This window comes from Petaurus breviceps, unplaced genomic scaffold (genome assembly GCF_028583685.1).
Source record: "Petaurus breviceps papuanus isolate PSGF00001 unplaced genomic scaffold, PetGlider_PUasm1.0 154, whole genome shotgun sequence".
NCBI lineage: Eukaryota > Metazoa > Chordata > Mammalia > Diprotodontia > Petauridae > Petaurus > Petaurus breviceps.
Genome location: NW_027185715.1, coordinates 10,545,021 through 10,566,630, shown reverse-complemented (window position 1 = coordinate 10,566,630; position 21,610 = coordinate 10,545,021). Strand labels below are relative to the sequence as shown.

At 41.2% G+C, this 21,610-nt stretch overlaps 1 protein-coding gene across 3 annotated transcripts in view; it reads right to left on the bottom strand.

Annotated features, from left to right (window-relative positions):
- RASSF3 (Ras association domain family member 3) overlaps nt 1-21,610 on the bottom strand; it is a 203,406-nt gene that overhangs the window by 95,774 nt on the left and 86,022 nt on the right. Inside the window, exon 1 of one of the 3 annotated variants that reach the window (XM_069080831.1) lies at nt 4,508-4,879. The exons of the other annotated variants lie outside the window; for them this stretch is intronic. Within the exon in view, the coding sequence (XP_068936932.1) occupies nt 4,508-4,636 (129 nt within the window). The 5' untranslated portion in view covers nt 4,637-4,879. Of the gene's footprint in view, nt 1-4,507; nt 4,880-21,610 lie in introns of those variants that run through there. 3 annotated transcript variants of the gene reach the window in all.

The following is a 21,610-nucleotide window of genomic DNA, read 5'->3' as shown; positions in this document are numbered from 1 at the left end:
ACCTTGGGCAAGTCACTTAACCCCAATTGCCCTCCAAAAAAAAAAAGGCAGGAAAAAAAAAACAGCGGGTTAGGGCCTTAGAGGGGATGATGGAAGTTGAGCTGGGTCTTGAAATAAGGATTTCAGATAGGAATAAAAACACTGTTTTTTGCTATTTATATTTTCCCTCAATAAGATGAAAATGCAAACTGAAGCTAAATCCAATGGGCGCCTTGCTTCATTCAAGAACAGATTGCTTTCATGTTTATTACCCCATCCTTCAGGCTCTTCCTTCATGTTCTTCTGCAGAGGGAACATCTATCTAATAGCCTCTAACCAAGTCAACAAGGAAACAGGTCCTTTTATACAAAAACAAACCAACATCCCATACATAAAAAAACCCCAAGGATATGGTTGGGGCTTGATGCAAGAGGATATTGCTACCCTAACAGCATTTGGTTGGCCTCATGTTTTTCTCTCAGAAAATGATGTTTATAGTACAAAATACACTGACGAAAAATTTCTAAAAAAGAAACCCAGTAACTACCAGATATTCTTAGCTCTTCTATTCATAAGCTCTGCCCGTCACTGCTTTCCAAACAATTCTAAGTCTTCCTGGATTTAGACAAAGATCGGGCCTGTGATTTCACTGGTACTGGGAATGCCCAGGTAAGGAGACTCCCTCTATCAATGGGCATCTTTCTCTACAACCCAAGTGCACTGAGAGGTGCCAGGCATTTAATAAAGGTTAAATGACTTGTCCAGGATCATCATACTAGTATTTGTCAGAGGGGAGACCTGAAGCCATGTCTTCCTCCATCAAAGGCCCTTCTCTATCCACTCTGCCCACATCACTTCCAGGATTTGCAAAGAGAAGCAACAGAAAAATCATCATTAATTTATGTGATCAGTGACTATTGTCTCCAGAAGATTTGGGTAAAAGAATAAGGCACCAAGTGACCTCATAAGACCCAACTAACCAATGTGAAAAAAATCTAGTGGACTCGGACCCTTGGTCCAGTAACAATGACTCACCTGGCCAAAGGAAACAGACCCAAAGACTTTATTTTGTGGCTAGAGACACCTCTTCTCCCCCCAGATGATTATCATCTCTCCACTGAACTACCTAGAGGCTCCCACAACAGTATAAAGGCAACACATAAAAGCCTTCTTCCTTCAAGGCTTCATTCATACCCCTTATCTGAAGAAAAAAAAAAATCTCTCAAATTTTCCAAAAGCACTGTACTCTCATCATTTTATATCACAGCTCTAAAGCTGGTAAGGATCTTAAAATATTATTTAATCCAAAATCCTAATTTTATAGATGAGGTAAACTGAGGCGGGGCCAGGATCCATACCCAGGTCCTGCTGACTCCGAGTCATTGCACTGGCATAGGCTTGTCACATCCCTCTCTCTTTAGTAAAAACCTTAAATTAACTATCTCATTTTAATTATTTTAAATATCATTAACATTAAAATTAAATGATTAATATTAACAATTTTAAGGATTTATTTTTTTAAATCCTCAGCATCTAAACACAGTACACCTTGCACAAAGCAGGCAGTCATGAGTAGATGAAATAGAGGTATCCGGCCGGAGTTGAGTAATTCTCCAAGCAAGGGGGGAAAACCTATCAGCAGTCACACATGACTGTGCTAAACTTCCCCTTTTAGTCTCAGTTTTGCAAGGGGAAACAAACAAAGGGAGATGCCAAATAGGTTTCAGAACAAACATGTTTACTTCCTCAGGCTTATTGCATAGCTTTTCAGTTAAGACACTATATGTATCTAGCAGCTGATTACGGTGCATGCTTCTGACGACATGCCCTTTAAATGCTTGGAGGAGATATGGCCATACAAATTCAATCCAAGAGGGTAGCTCCCCTTCACCATCTCTCCTCTCAAAGACCAGTGACCACTAGAAGGCGGTCAAGCGGGGTGGCGCACTGGGTAGAAAACACTCTTCAAATCCACTTGGTTACAGGACTCTTCCAAAGTCACTTAACTTCCCCAACAACTGTAAAATGAGGATTATAAGAGCACCCACCTACCTCCCACATTTTTTGTGAGAGATCAAATAAGGTGTCTGTAAAGCACTTAGCACAGCGCCTGGAAACAGTAGGCACTTCATAAATGCTTGCCTTGCCTTCCTTTGTTCCCTAGGGATTTCCTGACTGCTTCTGGAATCAGATCTTCCTTAAATTATTGCACCAAAAACCACTCTTAGCAGCTCTACATCAATGTTAAATGTACCAGAAGAGGAAGGAGAGATGGGAAAAGAAAAGGGGGAAGGGAGATACTGGAGAGAAACTGGTCAAGTGAAAAAATATGAAAAAAAAAAAAGAGAGAAAATCAGTATTGGGAAAGCACTGAAAAATCCCTCCCAAGTGTGTGCCCTTTGGTGGCAAAAAAGAGCCAAGACAGTTTGAAACCAAAAACAAAAGATGATATCAAAAAAAAAGAGGTCATCTGACCCCAGAAGAAATCAAACAGAAGACTGGGACCCACCCCTGCTTTTTTTTTTCCTCCTCAGTGATGAAACACTCACTGCCTGGCTTTCTTAGAAACTTCTAAACTGTGAAGGAGATGCTTGCCCTTGGCCTCAAACCTTCCTAATAGTCTTATTCCTTTAACTTACATTTGATTCATTATTTATGAGCATCTCCAGGATCTAATAAACATCCAGGCAACAAGCCTTGAAAAGTCATTCCATAAACTTTAAGCACCTACTATGCACCAGGCATTCAGCAAAGAACTTGGGAATGAAGCCGGGCAAAAGTCAGTCTCTGCTCTCTAGACGCTCCAAATCTAAAAGGAGAAAAGCTGCCTAGAGGGGCCTAGGTTTACCTTAAGTAAACCCTCTTCGCTTTACATAGAACTAGCCCACCATTACAGTGCCATCCTAAAGCACTTTCTACACAGTACTTCCCTGTGGAAGGTGAGTCTTGGAATGGAGCAAATCCTGTATTTAGAAGAGGCACTGGAATGAAAACAAGGACTGGAAACTAAAACCTGATAGTGAGATTACATGGCACCAAAAAAATGTGATTTTTATCTCACTACCCAAGCCCCCGAACTATGTTCCCCCACCTAAAAACCTCCAGGAATAAGTCTGGTTATAAATATTACTTTTTTTTCCCCAAGGGGAACAACAAATTTGTTCCATGACAACCTCCTTTAATGTGATTGCTGTCAGCATGGTTCAGCTGGCAGGGCTTTTCCCAGCCCCTCCCAGAGCCCAGGGCGGCATGAGTTCAAGCCCCAGCCTTGGAAACCCAACCCAAAGTCAGTTCAGTTATGGGAAAGGCACTCTGAAATATTGTCATGGTTGGTTAATCTGGCCTAAAGATCCCTTCTGCCTATCTCTTCCAGAAGTAATGAGTCCCTAGATACTCTGCCTCTAGGCAAGACTAGCCAAAGCCTGAAATATTTTTCCTCCCAATTAAACTGGCTCTAATTAATGGGCTAATTTGCCCAAGGAAGGACTTCTCAGAGTTCGGACCTATACAAATGTTCGAGAAAATCCATCCGGCCCCTGCATGCAGGCACAAAAGGTCACTGCCATATCAGTTATGACCCTTGAGGTCACAAGGTGGGACAAAGAGGGACGTCACAGTACAAAGAGGAAAGTCACAGGGGCTCAGCCACTCCCGCGGATCTGCCTGTAAGAGACAGGTAGCGGGGTTTCTGAGCTCCCACAGAGCAGCCTGGCAATTGAATTTAACTGTTTTGAATATTCTGGGTACCTTGGGACTGGAGAGCGCTTCTGCACCTAACCCTAAATTCCTCTCCCGGACCAGGGAAGCTGGCCACTTTGGGTTAACTCCCTCCCCCCACCCCCGCCTCCTACCCCAGCAGCAAGCACAGCACATCTGCCCCCAAAGAGAGCGGCAGGCTAAGCCCATTGCCCCCAGGCTAAGAAGCACTAGTTACCATATGGTAACTGTAACCAAGGGAGTTACAGAGGAGCCTTCTTTCTCCTCCAATTCTCTCCCCACCCCCCAGTCAGCGTGCTTGGATATGGCGTTTCTAAACATTTGCAAAGCGTTCTACCACATTTTGGCCGATCAACATGCAATGAGACGCTGTGGGTTTTTACAAAGAAAAGCGGAAAAAAAAAGGCACGGTCCTGTTCCTTTCTGCGGACCTCAGTTTCCTCATCTGCAAAATGTAGAAAAGGGAACTAGGTCAAGGGTTCTTAACTTTAGGTCCCGGAACCCTGGAGCAATCTGGGGAAGCCTGTGGACCTTCTCAAAATAAGGTTCTTTAAATGCAAGGAAACCAAAGGTTAGTGACAATCAAGGTGTCACTCTGTCCCCTTCCAAATTCACGGGGGCTTACTGAAGACGCTCATGACCGGAGGGGTCCACCAGGGCCCGGCAGCTCCGGTTCCACGTCCTACGATCTCTGCACGCGCTCTGCCCATGTGAAGCAAGCACACGCACGCCCCCATTTACTACGCCTCCCCAGCGATCTAAAAGACCCCGAGGGCCGGGGAGGGGGGAGGCCCCGCGGGGCGCCACTCACTTGCTGGCCGGCCCGGAGTTTGCCCTGGGGAGGTCTTCGGAAAAAGGAGGTCCTGGCGGTGAAGAAGAAGTCCTCCGTGTCCTCCTCCAGGCTGCTGTAACCGCTGCTCATGCTGCTGGTCCACGTCATCGACCCGGCGGCGAGGCCGGGTCCGCAGGGAGCCCTCGCCCGCTGCAGCCCCAGGGGTGCAGTGCAGGGAGAGCCGGGGTGGGCGCCCTATAGCCCACGGCTCAGCCCCACGCGGGGGCCGCAGCAGCGGAGGCCGCCCCGGCTCCGCCTCCCGCCAGGCTCGCTCCTGTACCTCTCCCCGGTAGGCGGCCGGCCCGTCCCGGCTTCCTGCCACTTCTGGCCTCCCGCCCTCCTCTCCCAGCCTAGCCCATCCTCCTTCCCAGCCCAGTCCGGTGGAGTCCTCTCCGCCCTCCCCCTTCCTCCTTCCACGCCACACCCCTTTCCCCCCTGGTCCCCGCCCTGGCCCCCAGCGAGGCGGCCTCCCTCCCTCCCTCCCTCCTTCCGTCCTCCCCCCACCCCACTCTCTTTGCAACATCTTTGGGATTTGGGGCAGCCCTCGAGACTCCGGAGATCTCCTGGGATTGGCCACTCCTTCTAGGAAACCGAAGGAAGAACCAGCCCAGCCCCAGGTGGCTTTGGGTCCTGGCTCCGTCCACCCTCCGGGTCACTCCGACCCGCTCTGGTCTTGTTTTGAAAATCTAGAAAAGCCCATTCCAGCCGGAGAAACTGCTCCAGAAATACTCCCCGCCGCGGGCACGTGGGGAGGGGTCCTACGGGTGTCTGAGACAAGGTCGCGCCGTGTCTTCATAGGCTCCCCGCAGGCCGGGGGAAGGCGCTGGGATGGATGAGCCCATGCACGCCACTTTCCCTCTGCTGATGTCCCAGTTGTCCTGCCTATGTCTTCGTACCTATGTGTTTGCATGTTGTCGGCCCGCTTTAGACTGTGAGCCCCTGGAGAGCCGGGACTGGTCTTTCTATGGATCCACACCGCTTAGCACACAGTAGGCGCTTAGTAAATGCTTATTGACTTGACTTGGCCAGTGATTTTATTGGTGTGAGAGGCTTCCTTAACAAATGCTGGTCTGCGGATCTGCATTTTACCGGCTCTAACCGTAAGGGTTCTAAACTTTCTCTGCGTTCTGGTTCCCTTTTGCAGTCGGGTGTTGGCCATGGAACCCTCCCTTTCCCGAATAACGTCCTTAAATGCATAAGCTTACAAAGTAAACCAGTTAGCAAAACACAATTTAGTATTTATTCCTTATTTTATTGACATTTATTAGTATTAAAACCAGCTGATAAAATAGCTATAAAAATATTTAATAAAGGCACGGATCCCAGGTTGATAACCCCGGCCACAGAGATCTGAAACGAACCTCAAGTTACTTCTCCAGCAGAAACAGGGCTATGAGCACCTTTCCGGCTCTCTTACAACGTCCCCTCACCCCTTTTTTCCCATCCCCCTTCCTTAGACCAGAGTTTCCTGCCTGAATCTGCTGCGGTCTGACCGTCCCCACTTCCATCAGTAACTGGCTGGAAGCCAGGCTTAGGGGGGGGTGGGGGTGAGAACTACAGCCCCCGTGATCCGGAACCCAGGCAGCTGTCTCCAACTTGAAGCTGGGGATGATAAGGGGGAGTGGGAGGTTAGTAGGAGCTGGAGGAGAATAGGCCCTATCAGAAGAAGATCCCAAAGGCCCTCAAATTCACAGAGGGCCTCAAGTGGAATATGAAAAAATAATAAAATAAAACTAGTATTGCTCTTCAATCGAAACAAGAAGTTTTGAAAGCTCTGCTTTTTTAAAAATAGCTAATTATGACAGGAAAAGGCTAGAATCTTTTTGCACTAAAAAATGTGCTGAATAAATTAAAACTCATTTTGTGTCCTTTTGTTTTTCTGAACCTTAATTTATCAAATAAAAATTAATAAAGTTTCAAAATCAAATTATAATTATCAGTGGAATCCTTAACTAGCTGTGTGACTCTAGACAAGTAACTTAACATTTGTCTGCTTCAGCTTCCTCATTTGTAAAATGGGGATAAAAGTATCATCTGCCTCCCTAGGTTGTTGTGAGGATTAAGCGTTAACATTTAAAGTACTACATAAATGTTAGTTTTGATGATGATGATGATGCAGCTTGTTTTAGTGACTCCCTTTCTGAGTTGGCAACTCAAAGCCAGCAATAACTGGTTTCAAGTCACCTCCCACCTGGGTAAGTGAGGTGACCCTGGGTAAGTCCCTTACCTTCTCAATGCTCAGGGTAAGTTTTAAAGAGCTGCCAGCCTATATTGGTAGATGAAGCTTTCTCACTGTGGGATTCCCTATACTAAAGGAATCACAGGTCCAGTTCCTATCCCTATTCAGTCCCTTACCTAGGAAGGGGTGGAAAGCAATAAGCATTTTTATAGCCCCTACTATGTGCCAGGAATTGTGCTTAGTGTTTTTTGCAAATGTTATCTCATTTGATCCTTACAAGAACCCTAGAAGGGGTTATTATCTCCATTTTGCAAGTGAGGTAACTGGGGCTTGCTCAGAATCACACAGCAAGTAAGTGTCTGAGGCCAGATTTGAACTCTAGCCACCATACCACGTTCTACCTCATCTAAGTGGTAAAAAAATGGTCTGGAGAAGCCAACCAGGCACAGATGATAAGGACGGTTATAAGGGTCAGATTTGACCAAAAAATAATGTGGCTGCTCCCGGAAATTTCCTCTTAAATGCATTTAATTTCCACGAAAATATTTTTCAACAATTTTTTCTATTTCTCACTTTCTCCCACTCCCCACTGAAAAAGAAAAAAAAAAAGACCTTCATAACGAATATATATAATCAAGTAAAATTAATTGACACACTGACCGTTTCCAGAAAAAAATATTTCTCAATGTGTACCTTAGTCCATCACCTAGCTCTCTGTCAGCAGGTGAGAAGCTTTCATTATCATGAGCCCTTTGGAAACATGGTTGGTCGGTGTGTTGATTAAAAGTTGTGTCTTCCAAAGTTGTTTGTGTTTACAAAGTTATGGTTACTGAATAAATTTTTCTGCTTCTGTGCACATCACTATGCAGCAGCCTTCCAAGGTTTCTCTGCAATTGTCCCTTTTGTCCCCTTGATCAGGTAGGTGGTACAGTGAATAGAGGTCAGGGCCTGAGGGAAAGCATGTCTGAGTTCAAATCAAGCCTCAGACATTTACTGTGTGACCATGGGCGAGCCTCTTAAACTGGGGTTTGCCTCAGTTTCTCCATATGTGAAATGGGATAATAATAAAACCTACCCCCCAGGGTTGTGGGGACCCAATGAAATAATAACTCTAAGTGCCTGGCACATAGTAAGCACTATGTAAATGTGAGCTATTACTATTATTATAATTCATCATTTCTTACAGCATGTAGTATTCTGTCACAGCCATCTGCCACAATTTACTGAGGTATTTTCCGATAGATGAACACTTCCTTAGTTTTCAGTTCTTTGCCACAATATAAAGAGCTGCTCTAACGATTTTTATCCATATGGGTCCTTTTGCTTAGTGATTCAGTGATTTGCTTAGTGATTCTGATCTCTTTGGTCTAAATGGAGACACTTTTTTTTGTTCTGGGCAGTTCCTACACCAATAAAATTTCAGTTCCTGGCAAAAAAAAAGTATTACAATCACTACTTTTGGCCTATAGGTTTTGGCTGGAGGAGGAGGGCAGTTTTAAAAACAAGTCCCAAGGTTTTAATTTATTTTGAACTCTCATTTGTCAAAATAAAAGAGCCCTTAAATGCCTCTACTCAGGATCAGCCTAACAGGAAATGGATGGAAAAGTTTAGAGGGCCTCAGAGAAGTGTTCCTCTTCCCCTCTCAGAAAATCTCTCCTTCCTGTTGCCTGAAATTTTACGAGAGGTTCCTTTTGGTTCAGGAGAATACCTTTTTAAAATGTAAACTTCCTAACCTAACCCTTGGAAAGAGGACATCAGTCATTTACACCTGAAGGACCTGGGACAAGTAAGCACATTTCTTGGCTTCATTTTCCCCATCTCTGCTATGAAGCAGTTAGACTAAAGGATGTTTCTTTCCTCTTAGCATTCAGTTGAGTTAGCCTCAGAAGGAATGAATTTTTATTTGAGGAAGCAGTGAGGAAAAAAGGTTAGTTAATTTTGGAGCATAGGACACTGTTAAGGAGAACAGACCTGTTCTCAGGAGCCTTTACCCTTTTTTCATCATCCCAATGCTTTGTGCTTCATCAGCCTTCTCAGGCCTTCAGCATGTGACCTAGCCCCAGTCCACTGCCTCTTGGGTCCCATCAGCACAGCAACCCACGTGCCCCTGTTTCCCTTCTCTAAACCTTATTGAGAATTACTGGAATACCTAGGAGATGGGTGGCCCCCTATGCCAGGAACACTACGACCATGGTTGGACTGTCCAACGTACCACCACCAGCCACCTTTCCCCTGCCACCACCCACCCAACACCCGTTTTTACTTCAAGTGAAAGATCTCTTATTATGACTCTGTACCTCAGCCCTCAGGGGAGAGGAGAGGATGGAGCAAATGGACTGTTCCTCCATAGATTTGTCTTACATTTCTTCATTAAAGACTTTCTTTTATCCACACTTCATTTTTAAATGGGAATTTAGAGGTATTTTTTGTTGTAGATGAAAAGAGGAAAATTTCTCCACCCAAAGTAAATCTGTTAAATACACAATTTCTGAATACTTTTTTTTTTGGTGGTGGATGGGGAGAAGGGAAAGGGGAAGAGGGAAGGAGAGCATGTCAAAAGAGATTAAGCAAACAAAAATCATTTTAAAAAATCTCCTGATTAAATAAAGTACATCATATAAATAAACGGGCCTTTTCCTGAATCACATCTGTCAGCATACTGTCATATTCAACTAACACAGAGGCATGGTAGGATCTTTCCTCTGTCTCTCTCTTTCCATATATATATAGATATACACACACACACATATATATTTGTGTTAGTTGTGTTGTTCAGCCATTCAGTCATGCCTGACTCTGTGGACCTCCAGGCCCATCTATCCTCCACTAACTCTTGAAGTCTGTCCAAATTCATATTCATTGTCTATACATATATTTGTATATATGTATACATATATACATATTTTAGAAGGAAAAGTAAAAAATGAATGAATTTAAAGTCTATCAAGAAAATCATAATATACCCTATTTCTGCTTATTCCTTTATAGCAGAGCTCCATAGGAAAATATATTTTAATATTTTGTACAATATGCTCTCTAAACCATAGTTTTCAAGATCAGGGCTTTTCACTTAAAGTCATTAATGAAGTTATTATATGCATAAGCATTTGAAATATAGTATTACTTAATCAGCAAGAACTTTTTATGATTCAAAGTACAGTAGCTGGAGTGGTGGAATAAATACAGCAAATTCATGTAATCATGTTCAGCTTTGAAAGGAGTGATTGTCAACTTCAGGCTAGGAATGGTGAGTGGGACCACTTCTTTCTATAAGGTCCAAGCAATAGAACAAGACAGTAGTGTTCTAGATTTTATTATAAATCCTAGTGACTAGTAGATACTGCCCACTCACCCTCTGTTATGTATAAGAGGGAATGTATTAAAACTTGTATTAAAATATACAAATGTGATTTTTAAATCGTCTCAAATGCCTTTCTGAAAACACAGATTCAATTATGCTATTGGACAAATCACAGGATTTTGTATTAGAAGGGGACTGAGGGATCATCTAATCTGATCCCTTCACTTTTCAGAAAAGGTAACCCTTCAAGGCCCAGTGAAATTAAGTGACTTAACTAAGGTAATAAAGTTATTAAACCATTTTATTTGATTTGAATTTAGGTCTGTCTTCCTACCCCAGTGTTCTTCCCCTTGTACATCACTCTCTTTAGGTCACCTACTATTTATCAATCAAGCAGCAGTAATTTATTAAGTACCTACTACTAGGCACTATATTAGACACTAGGAAAACAAATTTAAAAATGAAAATTCTTCTTATTGGAGATAGCATGTTCATACATAAGCAAATATAGAATAAATATAAAATTAAGAGAAAGGAATTAAAAAGTATAATGTAGTTAGGCAAGGGCAGATAGGTGGCACAGTAGATAGATGGCCAGGTCTGGAGTCAGGAAGTCTCATCTTCTTGAGTTAAAATCTAGCCTCAGACATTTACTAGTTATGTGACCCTGGGCAAGTCACTTCACCTTGTTTACATCAGTTTCCTCATCTGTGAAATGAACAGGAGAAGGAAATGGCCAAGCACGCCAGTATCTCTGCCAAGAGAACCCCCCAAAAAGAGTCACAAAGAGTCACACAACCGAAGTAACTAAATATTAGCAAAAAGTTAGGTAATGGATGAATGAACAAAAAAAAAATTGTAAAACATTATGCTAAGTATTGAGATTACAAATTGAAAAGCAGGTCAGTCCCTATTATCAAGGAACTTGAATTCCATAGTGGGAGACCACACTCAGTATATCCTAAAAGTCTTAATGCTATTTTGAGCTATTAAAACTGAAGCTTGCAGTAACACTTTTGAGAAACCCTATATATAGAATGGTTCAGTTGTAGGGCAGATGAGAAGTTCCAGTGGTCCTTAGAGTGCATCAGTAAGATGAATGGCAATAAATTAAACAATCAACAAGGTTCTATTAAGTGTTTGTTCTATTAAGTTCTATATTTGTTCTATTAAGATCATTGTGTAGCAGAAATTGTGCTAAATGTAGGAGACTCAAAGAAAAATCGAAACCAGATCTTCTTTCAAGGAGTTTATAACTATGGGATAAACAACATACAACGGATGCCAAAAGTCTCAGTACAGTTTTAAGCTATTAAAACTTAAATTGAATTAAGCTATTAAAACTTAAAACTGCACCAAGGACACTTTGTATCCTTAAATTAGTCCATGAAAGATAGCTATAAGGTAGAAGGGAAGGCACCAGCAGCTAGGGGACCCCAGAAGGCCTCCTACAGGAGGTGGTATTGAACAGTCTTAAAGGAATCAGAGATTCTACAAGGCAGAAGGGAGAGCTTTCCAGGCACTGAGGACAGACAATGCAAAAACATGGAGATTGGAATCAGTAAGACTGGAATAGTAGTAGTAGTAGTAGTAGTAGTAGTACCGTGTTTCCCCGATAATAAGACACTGTCTTATTAAATTTTTTTGGACAGAAAAACACCAGAGGGCTTATTTTCAGGGGAGGGCTTATTTTAATGAACATTGACAGCAATTTTAATAAACAGGTAAATGTGAACAAAAAAATGTCCCTTTATTCAATAAGCAAATCACTGGGGAAGAACAGGATGACGCGCTCGCTGCTGCAGCTCTGATTGGATGCAGCTCGGAGCACAGCGTGCGTTTCATGGGGGGAGGGAATGGTGCATACAGAGGGTACCGTAATGTAGCGTGTAGCGCAGGGGATCACCTTCACTACAGTAGCAATCTCAATAGGGCTTATTTTGGGGGGAGGGCTTATTTTAGAGGAATCTTACACAGTAAGGGGAGGGCTTATTTTCGGGATAGGTCTTATTATCGGGGAAACACGGTAGTAGTAATAGTAGTAGTAGTAGTAGTAGTAGTAGTAGTAGTAGTGGTAGTGGTAGTAGTAGTAGTAGTGGTAGTGGTAGTAATAGTAGTAGTAGTGGTAGTGGTAGTAGTAGTAGTAGTGGTAGTGGTAGTAGTAGTAGTAGTAGTGGTAGTAGTAGTAGTAGTAGTAATAGAATAGTCTAGGCAAGGAGTGGTGAGGACCTGAAGTATGCTGGTTGGTTGTGTGACTGGTGAGGAGACATATCCAAGAGACATGGAGGTAGAAATGACAAGATTTGCCAACTGACTGGGTATGTGGGGTGAGACTGAGGATTGAGTATGTCAGAACCGTTGTGAAACTGAGAAAACAGAAACACTGCGGTGCCCTCAAAAGCAATAGAAAAGTTCTAAAAAAAGTAATTTGGGAGAAAAGATAACGAGTTCTGTTTTGGACGTATTGAGTTTGACATCCAATTCAAAATGTCCAGTGGGCAGCTGATGATAAGGGATTGTCACTGAATGAGAGAAATGAGGGCTGTTTCTGCTGATCTAAGAATCACCTTGTAAAGATGAGCTTTGAACCCCTGGGAGCTGGTAAGACCACCAAAGAGAAATTATTGGGAGAATAGAGAAGAGGTTCCAGAATTGGGGCACTCAGCAAATGGCCTCCATTTTCTTGATGACATATGAGGTAAGGTTCTCAGCTGAGAAGGAGGGGAAGAGGGTGCTGTGGGAGGTTCAGGGAGAGAAGAGGAGGTATGAAGCAGCCTCGGTGATGAATGAGATACAGAACTGGTCAGGGAGGAGAAGGATTGCCTTCCTGCAGGAAGGACATAGATGAGATTAGATCATAAAAGTGCATAATGGGTCCGATCAACACAATTTTCTGACTTTTCTCAATCCAATAGCACATAAGTTGGAGTGAAGGTGGGATATGGTGGAGAGTGTTTCAAGCACTTTATTAAATATTGACTCATTTTATTCTCACAATAACTCTAGTAACTCAGGCGGCCAGGGGGCTCATCAAGTAAGAGCGCCGGCTCCAGTGTTGGGATGACCTGGGGATCAAATCTGGGCTCAGATACTTAGCACCACACCCAGAAATAACTGGCCTTGTAACCTTGAGCAAGTTACTTAACCCCAATTGCTTTAAAAAAAAAAACTCTAGGAACTACCTTATTATCGCCATTTTACAGATGAGAAGCTAAAGCAAACAGAAGAGAAATCCTACAGCTAACAAGTGTCTGAGATGAGATTTGAACTCATTATCTTGATTCCAGTTGAATATACTATCCACTGTGCCACCTAGCTGCCTTTTAATAATAATCTAGGGTTGGGACGGTTCCAAGGCAAGGTGATAGGACAAAGAAACACAGGAATTGTAAATAGAATATATTTTAGAATTGAATTGGTTCACCAAAATTCTGTGACTGAGAAGGGAGGAGAATATAACCAGTGGCCAGGGAAATTAATGAGGGGTGATAAGATTAGAGAACATTATGAGATTTAAAGAATAGCATTGTTCATAATAAGGAGGAGAAACAGAATGATAAAATATGATTGGATAAAGGAATTTGGAGTTCCCAAACATTATTATGCATGAAATATAACTAAAATTTTGCTACCTTGATTACTAGGCATAAATTCCTCTGTGGCAGAGGGAAAATAATAATATCACTTTTTTTTGTTTTGTGGTAACAATAACAACAACAAAAAGTGGAAACAAAGTGGGTACCCATAGACTGGGTAGGAAGTTGGACAATTCTTGGTATATGAACATAATGAAATATTATTCCATCATAAAGAATTCAAAAGAGCTTGGGAAGATTTGTATGAACTAATAGAGTAAATTAGGTAGAACCCAAACAAAAATAATATACTCAGTGACAACAAAAATGCAAAGGAAAGTAACTAAAAAGAAATCAGAATTCAAATGAAAGCAGTAGCCAGTCTTGATTCCAGTGATTGACAGTGGGACATGTTTCCTTTCCTTCTAGAAAGGCTAGAGACGAAAGCTGTAGAATGCTGCCTATAGTGTCAGATACATTTAAAGTGTCTGTTTTGCTTAATTTTTTCGAAGTGACTGGTATTAAAAAAAAAACAAAAACTAAAACATCAATAAAACATTAGCAGTAACAAAAAAAAAACAGAAGGAGCAGATGTAAGAACCAGGCATCCAGTTAGAGTCTCAGAGACTAGAGATGGGGAAAGGTAATTAGGGAATAGATATGACAGATTTCTGAACCCAGGTTGCCAAGCAGGCTTGGGAACAAGGGAAGTCAGGAGGCCTGGTGCCTTAAAGTGGAAGATTCATTATCCTTGGAAAACAGTGAAGGAAAAAAGCCCATGGCTTCAAAGGCAAGATCCCTTCTATTGGTTTTTTTGGTTTTTTGGTTTTGTTTTTAAAGCAGTTGGGGTTAAGTAACTTGCTCAAGGTTACACGGCCAGTTATTTCTGGGTGTGGTGCTGAGTATCTGAGCCCAGATTTGATCCAGGTCATCCCGACACTGGAGCCGGTGCTCTTACTCGCTGAGCCACCTGGCCGCCCCAACCTTCTATTGGTTTTGAAAAAGAGTTGGTGCCCTGGGAAGCTGGCTTTGATCAATAAGGACTAAGGTCCGGGACTGGACTAAGGGCAAGAGGCAGAAACCAGATGCTACCAGGAGGACAGTGAGCTTAGACACATGGATCTTTTACTGTTTCTTTTCCCATGGAAACCTAAGAAGAAACACAACAATGGATCTTACAGGACCGGAATCAATTTAAGATGAGCCAAACAAATAGTGATTTAAAATTAACTGTATGTGTGTTTTCACAAATACACAGAAGAGATAATCCAGAGGGGTTAGTAAAGGAACAGGACACAATTTTTTTTTCACTTTTTGGAGAGCAATAGGGGTTAAGTGACTTGCCCAAGGTCACATGGCTAGTTTTTGGGTTGTGTCTGAGGTCAAATTTGAATTAGGGTCTTCCTGATTCCAAGCTCACTGTTTTATCCAATGAGCCAACTAGCAGTCATATATAAACAAATAGATAGATGGACACACACATATACACTCATATGAAATATAAAGTTTATGGGCAAAAGAGATCAAAGTAGAATTTCAAATTTCCATAAAAGAAAAACAAAGCTTAACATTGAGGTTATATTGGCAAAGATCTAGAATTATCCAACATTTTCAAAAGCGGCACTTAGAACTAAATGTTAATTAGGTGGATTTCTCTTCAAGGAGGCTAACTTTCCTCTATAAACAAACATTTTCCCTTCATTAAAGTACGAGTTTATTCATGTCTAATGAAAGAATCTCTACAGAGTAACACACAAGCTGGAAAAACTGTATTACATTTTCTCATTTTGAAGATATCACTCTATGATCCTGACATTAGGTAGACTGAAGACAAATGAGGAAAAGGGGCCTTATCACTCAGTCTGGATCCTGTCCATCATTCTCTCTCCATCATCAAAAAGAATAATACCTCCTTGTGAGCCCTCCTCTCCTCTCCAATATGGGACCTCACATCTGGGGGTTTCACTAGACAGGCTGATGTCCCAACAAACATTTTGGCCTTCCAGTTCATCAGTTTTCTAAATTCCCATGACCCACATCTCACTCTTCAGTCCCCATCTTGAACATTCATAGCTTAGATATTACCACCACCCACAGTTTTACTACCACCATGATTTTTAATTCCAATATCCATCTCTCAGATCACAATCTCTTTTTCTTCCATCTTTCCCTCTGCCTCACTATCTCTTTACCTGTTGTCCTCACTGCAAACTCAAGTCCATCCAGCCTGTTTTCTGTGTTCATTGCTGCCCTCCTCCCCCTGACTTTCTTCCCTTCATAGTCTTTTTTTTTTTTTTAAGCAATTGGGGTTAAGTAACTTGCTCAAGGTTACATGGCAAGGTGTTTCTGGGTGGGTGCTAAGTGTCTGAGCCCAGATTTGATCCCAGGTCATCCCGACTCTGGGGCCAGTGCTCTTACTCACTGTGCTACCTAGCCACCCTTAGTCTTTTTTTTCTTTTTGGGGGTGATTGGGGTTAAGTGACCTGCCCAAGGTCACATGGCTAGTTAAGTGTTAAGTGTCTGAGGTCGGATTTGAACTCAGGTCCTCCTGACTCCAGGGTCAGTGCTCTATTCACTGCACTACCTAGCGCCCCCCCCCTTCATAGTCTTTACCCAAAACTTACTCAGTTTATCTCTAGTGTAACCTTTACCCCTGATTCTGTGCCCTATTGCCCTTTCACTATACATACCCTCAAACTCCGCTTCAGAGAGCCCAACTCCAATGGGTTGGCCATATTGTTCAAATGTAAAACATTAGTTTGCCAAAAAGACTATTTTATGGAAAACTCACACAGGGCAAACATTCACATGGTGGTCAGTAGAAGCGATACAAGGACACTCTCAAGGTCTCTCTTAAGAACTTTGGAATTGATTGTATGACACTGGCACAGGACCACTCAGCATGGTGTGCCCTCATCAGAAAAGGTGCTGTGCTCTATGAGCAAAGCAGAATAAAAACAGCTCAAAGGAAACTCAGGATGTGCAAATTTAGCGTATCCACCCCAAATGTTCACAGGGACTGTTTGTGCCCGACCTGTGGTAGCGCATTCCAAGCTTCTATTGGTCTGATCAGCTACAGTCAGATACATTGAAACTTGACTCTAGCATAGTAAAAACCAACCAACCATCCCTGTGTCATTCCACTACCTGACTTCTCTGCTCTTAATCTTTTTTAATTAATTAATTTTTAGTTTTCAACATTCACTTCCATAAGATTTTAAGTTCCAAATTTTCTTCCCCTCTCTTCTCTACCCTCCTTCCTCCCCAAGACAGTGTGCAATCTGATACAGGCTCTACATATACATTCATGTTAAACATATTTTCACATTAGTCATGTTGTTAAGAAGAATTGGAACCACAAGAAAGAAAAAACAAAAAAACAGAGCAAATAGTATGCTCTGATCTGCATTCAGACCTCATAGTTCTTTTTTGCTTGTGAACAGCATTTTCTATCATGTCTGCTCTCAATCTTGACCCTTGTAAGAGGTCGTACTACCAAATGGACAAGGGCCATTGGAAATGACAAATTCATGTTATTGTGAGCCCTCTGTTCATGGCAAGACATGACCAATGTTTGGAGTTGGTTTTGCTTGATTATGTTTATTTATTACAGTAAAGTATTTAGGTTTGTTGATTTGTTGTTTTGGGGGTTTGTTTGTTTGTTTTTAATAGAAGGAGAAGGACTTCAGGGGAGAGCAGGGTTCATGATACATATGCCAAAAATAAAAAGAAGAAAATATCATCTATGAAATATCTTTTTAAATACATAAAAAATAACAGAAGAAAGTTCAGAGGGAGACAGAAATAAGCAGGACAGCTTTTGAATAATCATGTTGGATTTTTAATATACTTTCAAAACCAACTTCTATGTAATAAAAATTTGTAATTTCATAAACAATTTTCTTTTTTCTCTCTTTTGTAAATGGAAATGTCTGTGTTTCTTGATGGTTCTCAAAGCCACAATAACAAAAAAAATAAAAATAAAAATTTAGCATAAAAAAAGGATATGGCTGATACCCTTGGATCTACAGCAAAAGAACTGTCATTCAATCAGTACAATGAACATGCAAATTGTCAGCCTATAAATCATTCTGTTCAGGGTAGCTTTCTGTACTTGGTTTCTGATCTTTGAGCTTGAATCAAAGCTTAGCACCTGACCTTAATGCACTTCTGTTTTGTCATCCTCCCTTCTCCACCAGGGACACAATAACTCAGTTTGAACCCCACTGATGGCTGACTTCTTGGCACGGTGACTTAACTCCCCAGTGTGAACCCTCGGCTTGCTGTTTGAGGATTTAGTGTTAGCTCTGGCATTCCTCTCCTTTGGCAGATGCTTCTGTCTGCTCCAGAACAAACTATTAACTCTTCTAAACCCTTTCCCATCCTTAATATACCCCAGACCTGTGTGCACAATGCTACCTTTGGGGCTAAGGAAGATACAAAAGAATCGATCCATCCATGAACATTTATATTCACTTCCTACTATATACAGGACACTGTGGAAGCTCCTGGGAATATAAAGCAAAAAAGGACACAGTTCCTGTCTTCAAGAAGCTTATATTATATATGGCAGGGACAATTTGTACTCAGAAAAGTAAATGCAAAATATATGCAAAGTAAATGGAAAGCAATTTTAGGAGAAATCCTAACACCTAGAGGGATCAGGGGAGATCTCATATAGGAGATGGCACTTCAATCAGTCAAGTAGTCAGCCAGCATTTATTAAGTACCCACTGAATGCTAGGCAGGGTGGCTAAGTGGTGCAGTGGAGAGAGTCCTGGGTCTCAAGTCAGGAAGACCTGAATTCAAATCTATACTCAGATACTTATCAAACAGCCTGTGGCCATTTTGGAGTGAAACCCCCTCTGGTTCTGTGGGTGACAAAGATATAAAGAGCATAAATGAGTTTTTTCAGAATGCTGGAAACAATTCATCCAAGATCCTAGAACCTGACCAATCCCCAAAGCAGCATCAACATGATCAAATGAGATTGATAGTATCATACAAGATTCATGATTGTTTTAATGCTTCTGCTTAATTGAACCTCAACAGCACAATAAAATCCAAATGAGTTGTAGCAAATGAATCCTTCACACCAAAAGATCCAATAGTTGGGAGACTGTCCTGGTTTCTTATCTAGTCTAATTTTCTAAAATACAGCAAACAAAAAACCTCAGCTCTCATCCCCTTTCCTAAAGGACTTTCAAGGGCATGAGTATTTATCACAGCAAATACACATTACTCCAACAGATCAGTGGTTCCCCCAACCCATCATCTAAGATTCTTGGCCAGGACTATTCTAAGTTTTCCACAGTGGGTCCACCCATAGTGCTTAAGGCCTTCTTCAGTTCTTACATTCCATACAACTGGAAACATATTATACCTATCCCCTTCTAAGCGGAACAAATTATATAGCATTTTATGCTTTTGTTTAAGCTAAAAAGACAGAACAGTGTCTGGAAATATTTGCTGATAAACAAGAGGCTATTTGTACTTCATCAGGGTTTTAATAACCAAGTAAAGCACAGGATTTTCCTTCTGACTGTTCTTGTAGGAAATAGATTTATCAGCCTCTTGTGCTACCACACATTTTTAGGTGGTGCCATAAGTTTTCTATGGAATATATAGTCATCCTGAACTCTCACATACAAACTAAGGCCTCTGACTAATAACTGCTTTGCAGCCTTTCATCTTCAAAGCACTTTACAAATCTTAAAGATAAATCTTCACATTATCATTGAGGAGTACGCTAGTTATTAAACACGTTTCTAGATTTAAAAAAACTGAAGAATTAGGGGGGATGATAATAATACCTTTATCTCTTGCTTATCTTTCTTCTAAGTTGCTCAGAGTACTTTCTTATTTATTATCAGAGCTAACTCTGGTATTATTGGCATCCCTAGTTTACAGAGTTAAAATTAAAAGCTCCTAATGAGACTCTGATGTTTAGTGGCGTTAAGTGATTTCTTCATAGTCTTATAATGAGATTCAGTATCCAGTTTAGGAACTTTGCACAAAGGAACTGAGAAAATTAGTATGAGAGCTGAAATTGCTATTCAAAATCTTTCTGAATCCTGTCCTATACTCTTATTTTAGATATTAGAAATGTGACCATAAAAGCAAAAATAAATTATAAATAAAATAAAATAAAATGGGGGTGGCTAGGTGACACAGTGACCCTGGAGTCAGGAGGACCTGAGTTCAAATCTGGTCACAGATACTAAACACTTACTAGCTGTGTGACCTTGGGCAAGTCACTTAACCCCAATTGCCTTGCCTTCCCCCCTCCAAAAAAAAAGCAATAAATAAATAAAATAAAAATTAAAAAAGAAATATGAACATAAGGTCATAAATTTATATGCTCAATGTATATCCTTTGATCCATCAATACCACTATTAGGTCTGTATCCTAAAGACATCAGGAAAAAGGGAAAAGGACCTATTTGTAGAAAAATGTTTGTAGCAGCTCTTTTTGTGGTGGCTAAGAAGTAGAAACCAAAGGGATGCCCTTCATTTGGGGAATGGCTAAACAAACTGTGATATATGATTGTAATAGAATATTATTGTACTATAAGAAATGACAACCAGGATGATTTCTGAAAAATCTGGACTTCCATGAACTAATGCACAGTGAAGTAAACAGAACCAGGAGAACATTGTTCACCTTAACAGCCACATAGTTCAATGAAGAACTATGAATGACTTAGCAATGATCCAAGACAAAGGACTAATGCTGAACTAATGATAAAGCATACTATCCGCCTCCAGAGAAGAAAGTGATTTTGATTGAATACAGACTGAAGCCTGTGATTATTTACTTTCTTTTTTTTATTTGTCATCTTGTACAAAATTACTAATATGGAAATGTTTTACATAATTACACATGTATAGCCTGTATCTGATTACTTACTGTTTCAGGGAGTGGGGAAAGAAGGGAGGGTGGGAAGGAGGGATAGAATGTGGAACTCAAAACTTTAAATGAAAATTGGGAGAAAAAGATCATAAGTTTAACGTGGAATGGAAAGCAAGATTTACTTTGAGAAATTAGTGAGCTCAAAGGTCATCTAGTTGAAGCCTCTCATTTTACAGATGAGGAAACTGAGTCCCAGAGAGGTCAAGCTGCTTATCCATGGCCACATAGGTAGTAGATGACAGAGCTGGAATTTGAACTCAAGTCCTATGACTATAACATTCCACTGCACTATACTGAAACTCATAGAAAACATTTGCATGTTTCTCTGAGTCTTTTGCTTCCGTCCTCTCTTATGGCACAGTAGTATTCCATTAAATTCATGCACCATGATTTACTCTCCTCTTTCCCATTTGATGGGCGGGAAACCAACATTTTGTTTCCAATTTTGTTATCACAGAAACTGCTGCTATGAATTCTTTAGTATATATGGAGCCTTTTTTTCTGTCTTTGAAGACAGGAAGAAAGGAATGTAATAAGCATTTATTAAACACCTATTACATACCAGGCACTGGGCTAAGTGCTTTTCAAATATTATTTCATTTGATATCCTTACAACATGTTGATACTTACAGCAACCCAGGGAGGTAGGTACTATTACTTATCCCCCTTCAGGAGAAACTGAGGCAGACAGCGATAGCTAGTAAGTGTCTGGGGCTGGAGTTGAACTCAGTTATAACTCCAAATTGAGTACTTTGCCCGCTGTACCACCTGGCTGCCTAGGTGACCTCGATGGTGCATATACCCAATGGAGGATCAATGGAATAATTAAATGACTTTTCCTCTTCTCTCTCAACATTCTTTTTCTAAGTGACTTCATCAGCCACTGTCTTCATGCAAATATCACTGAAATCTATCAGTTTCTCTCCTGATCTCTGGTTTCACATCACCAACTACCTATTGGATGTTTCAAATTTGGAATCCTATAGACATTTCAAACCCAAAACATATTTAAAATAAAACTCAAGACACCCCCAAACTGGGCTCTTTACCAAACTTCCCTATTTCTGTTGAGGCATTACCAATCTCCCAGGTTTGTAACATTCACATTTAGCTT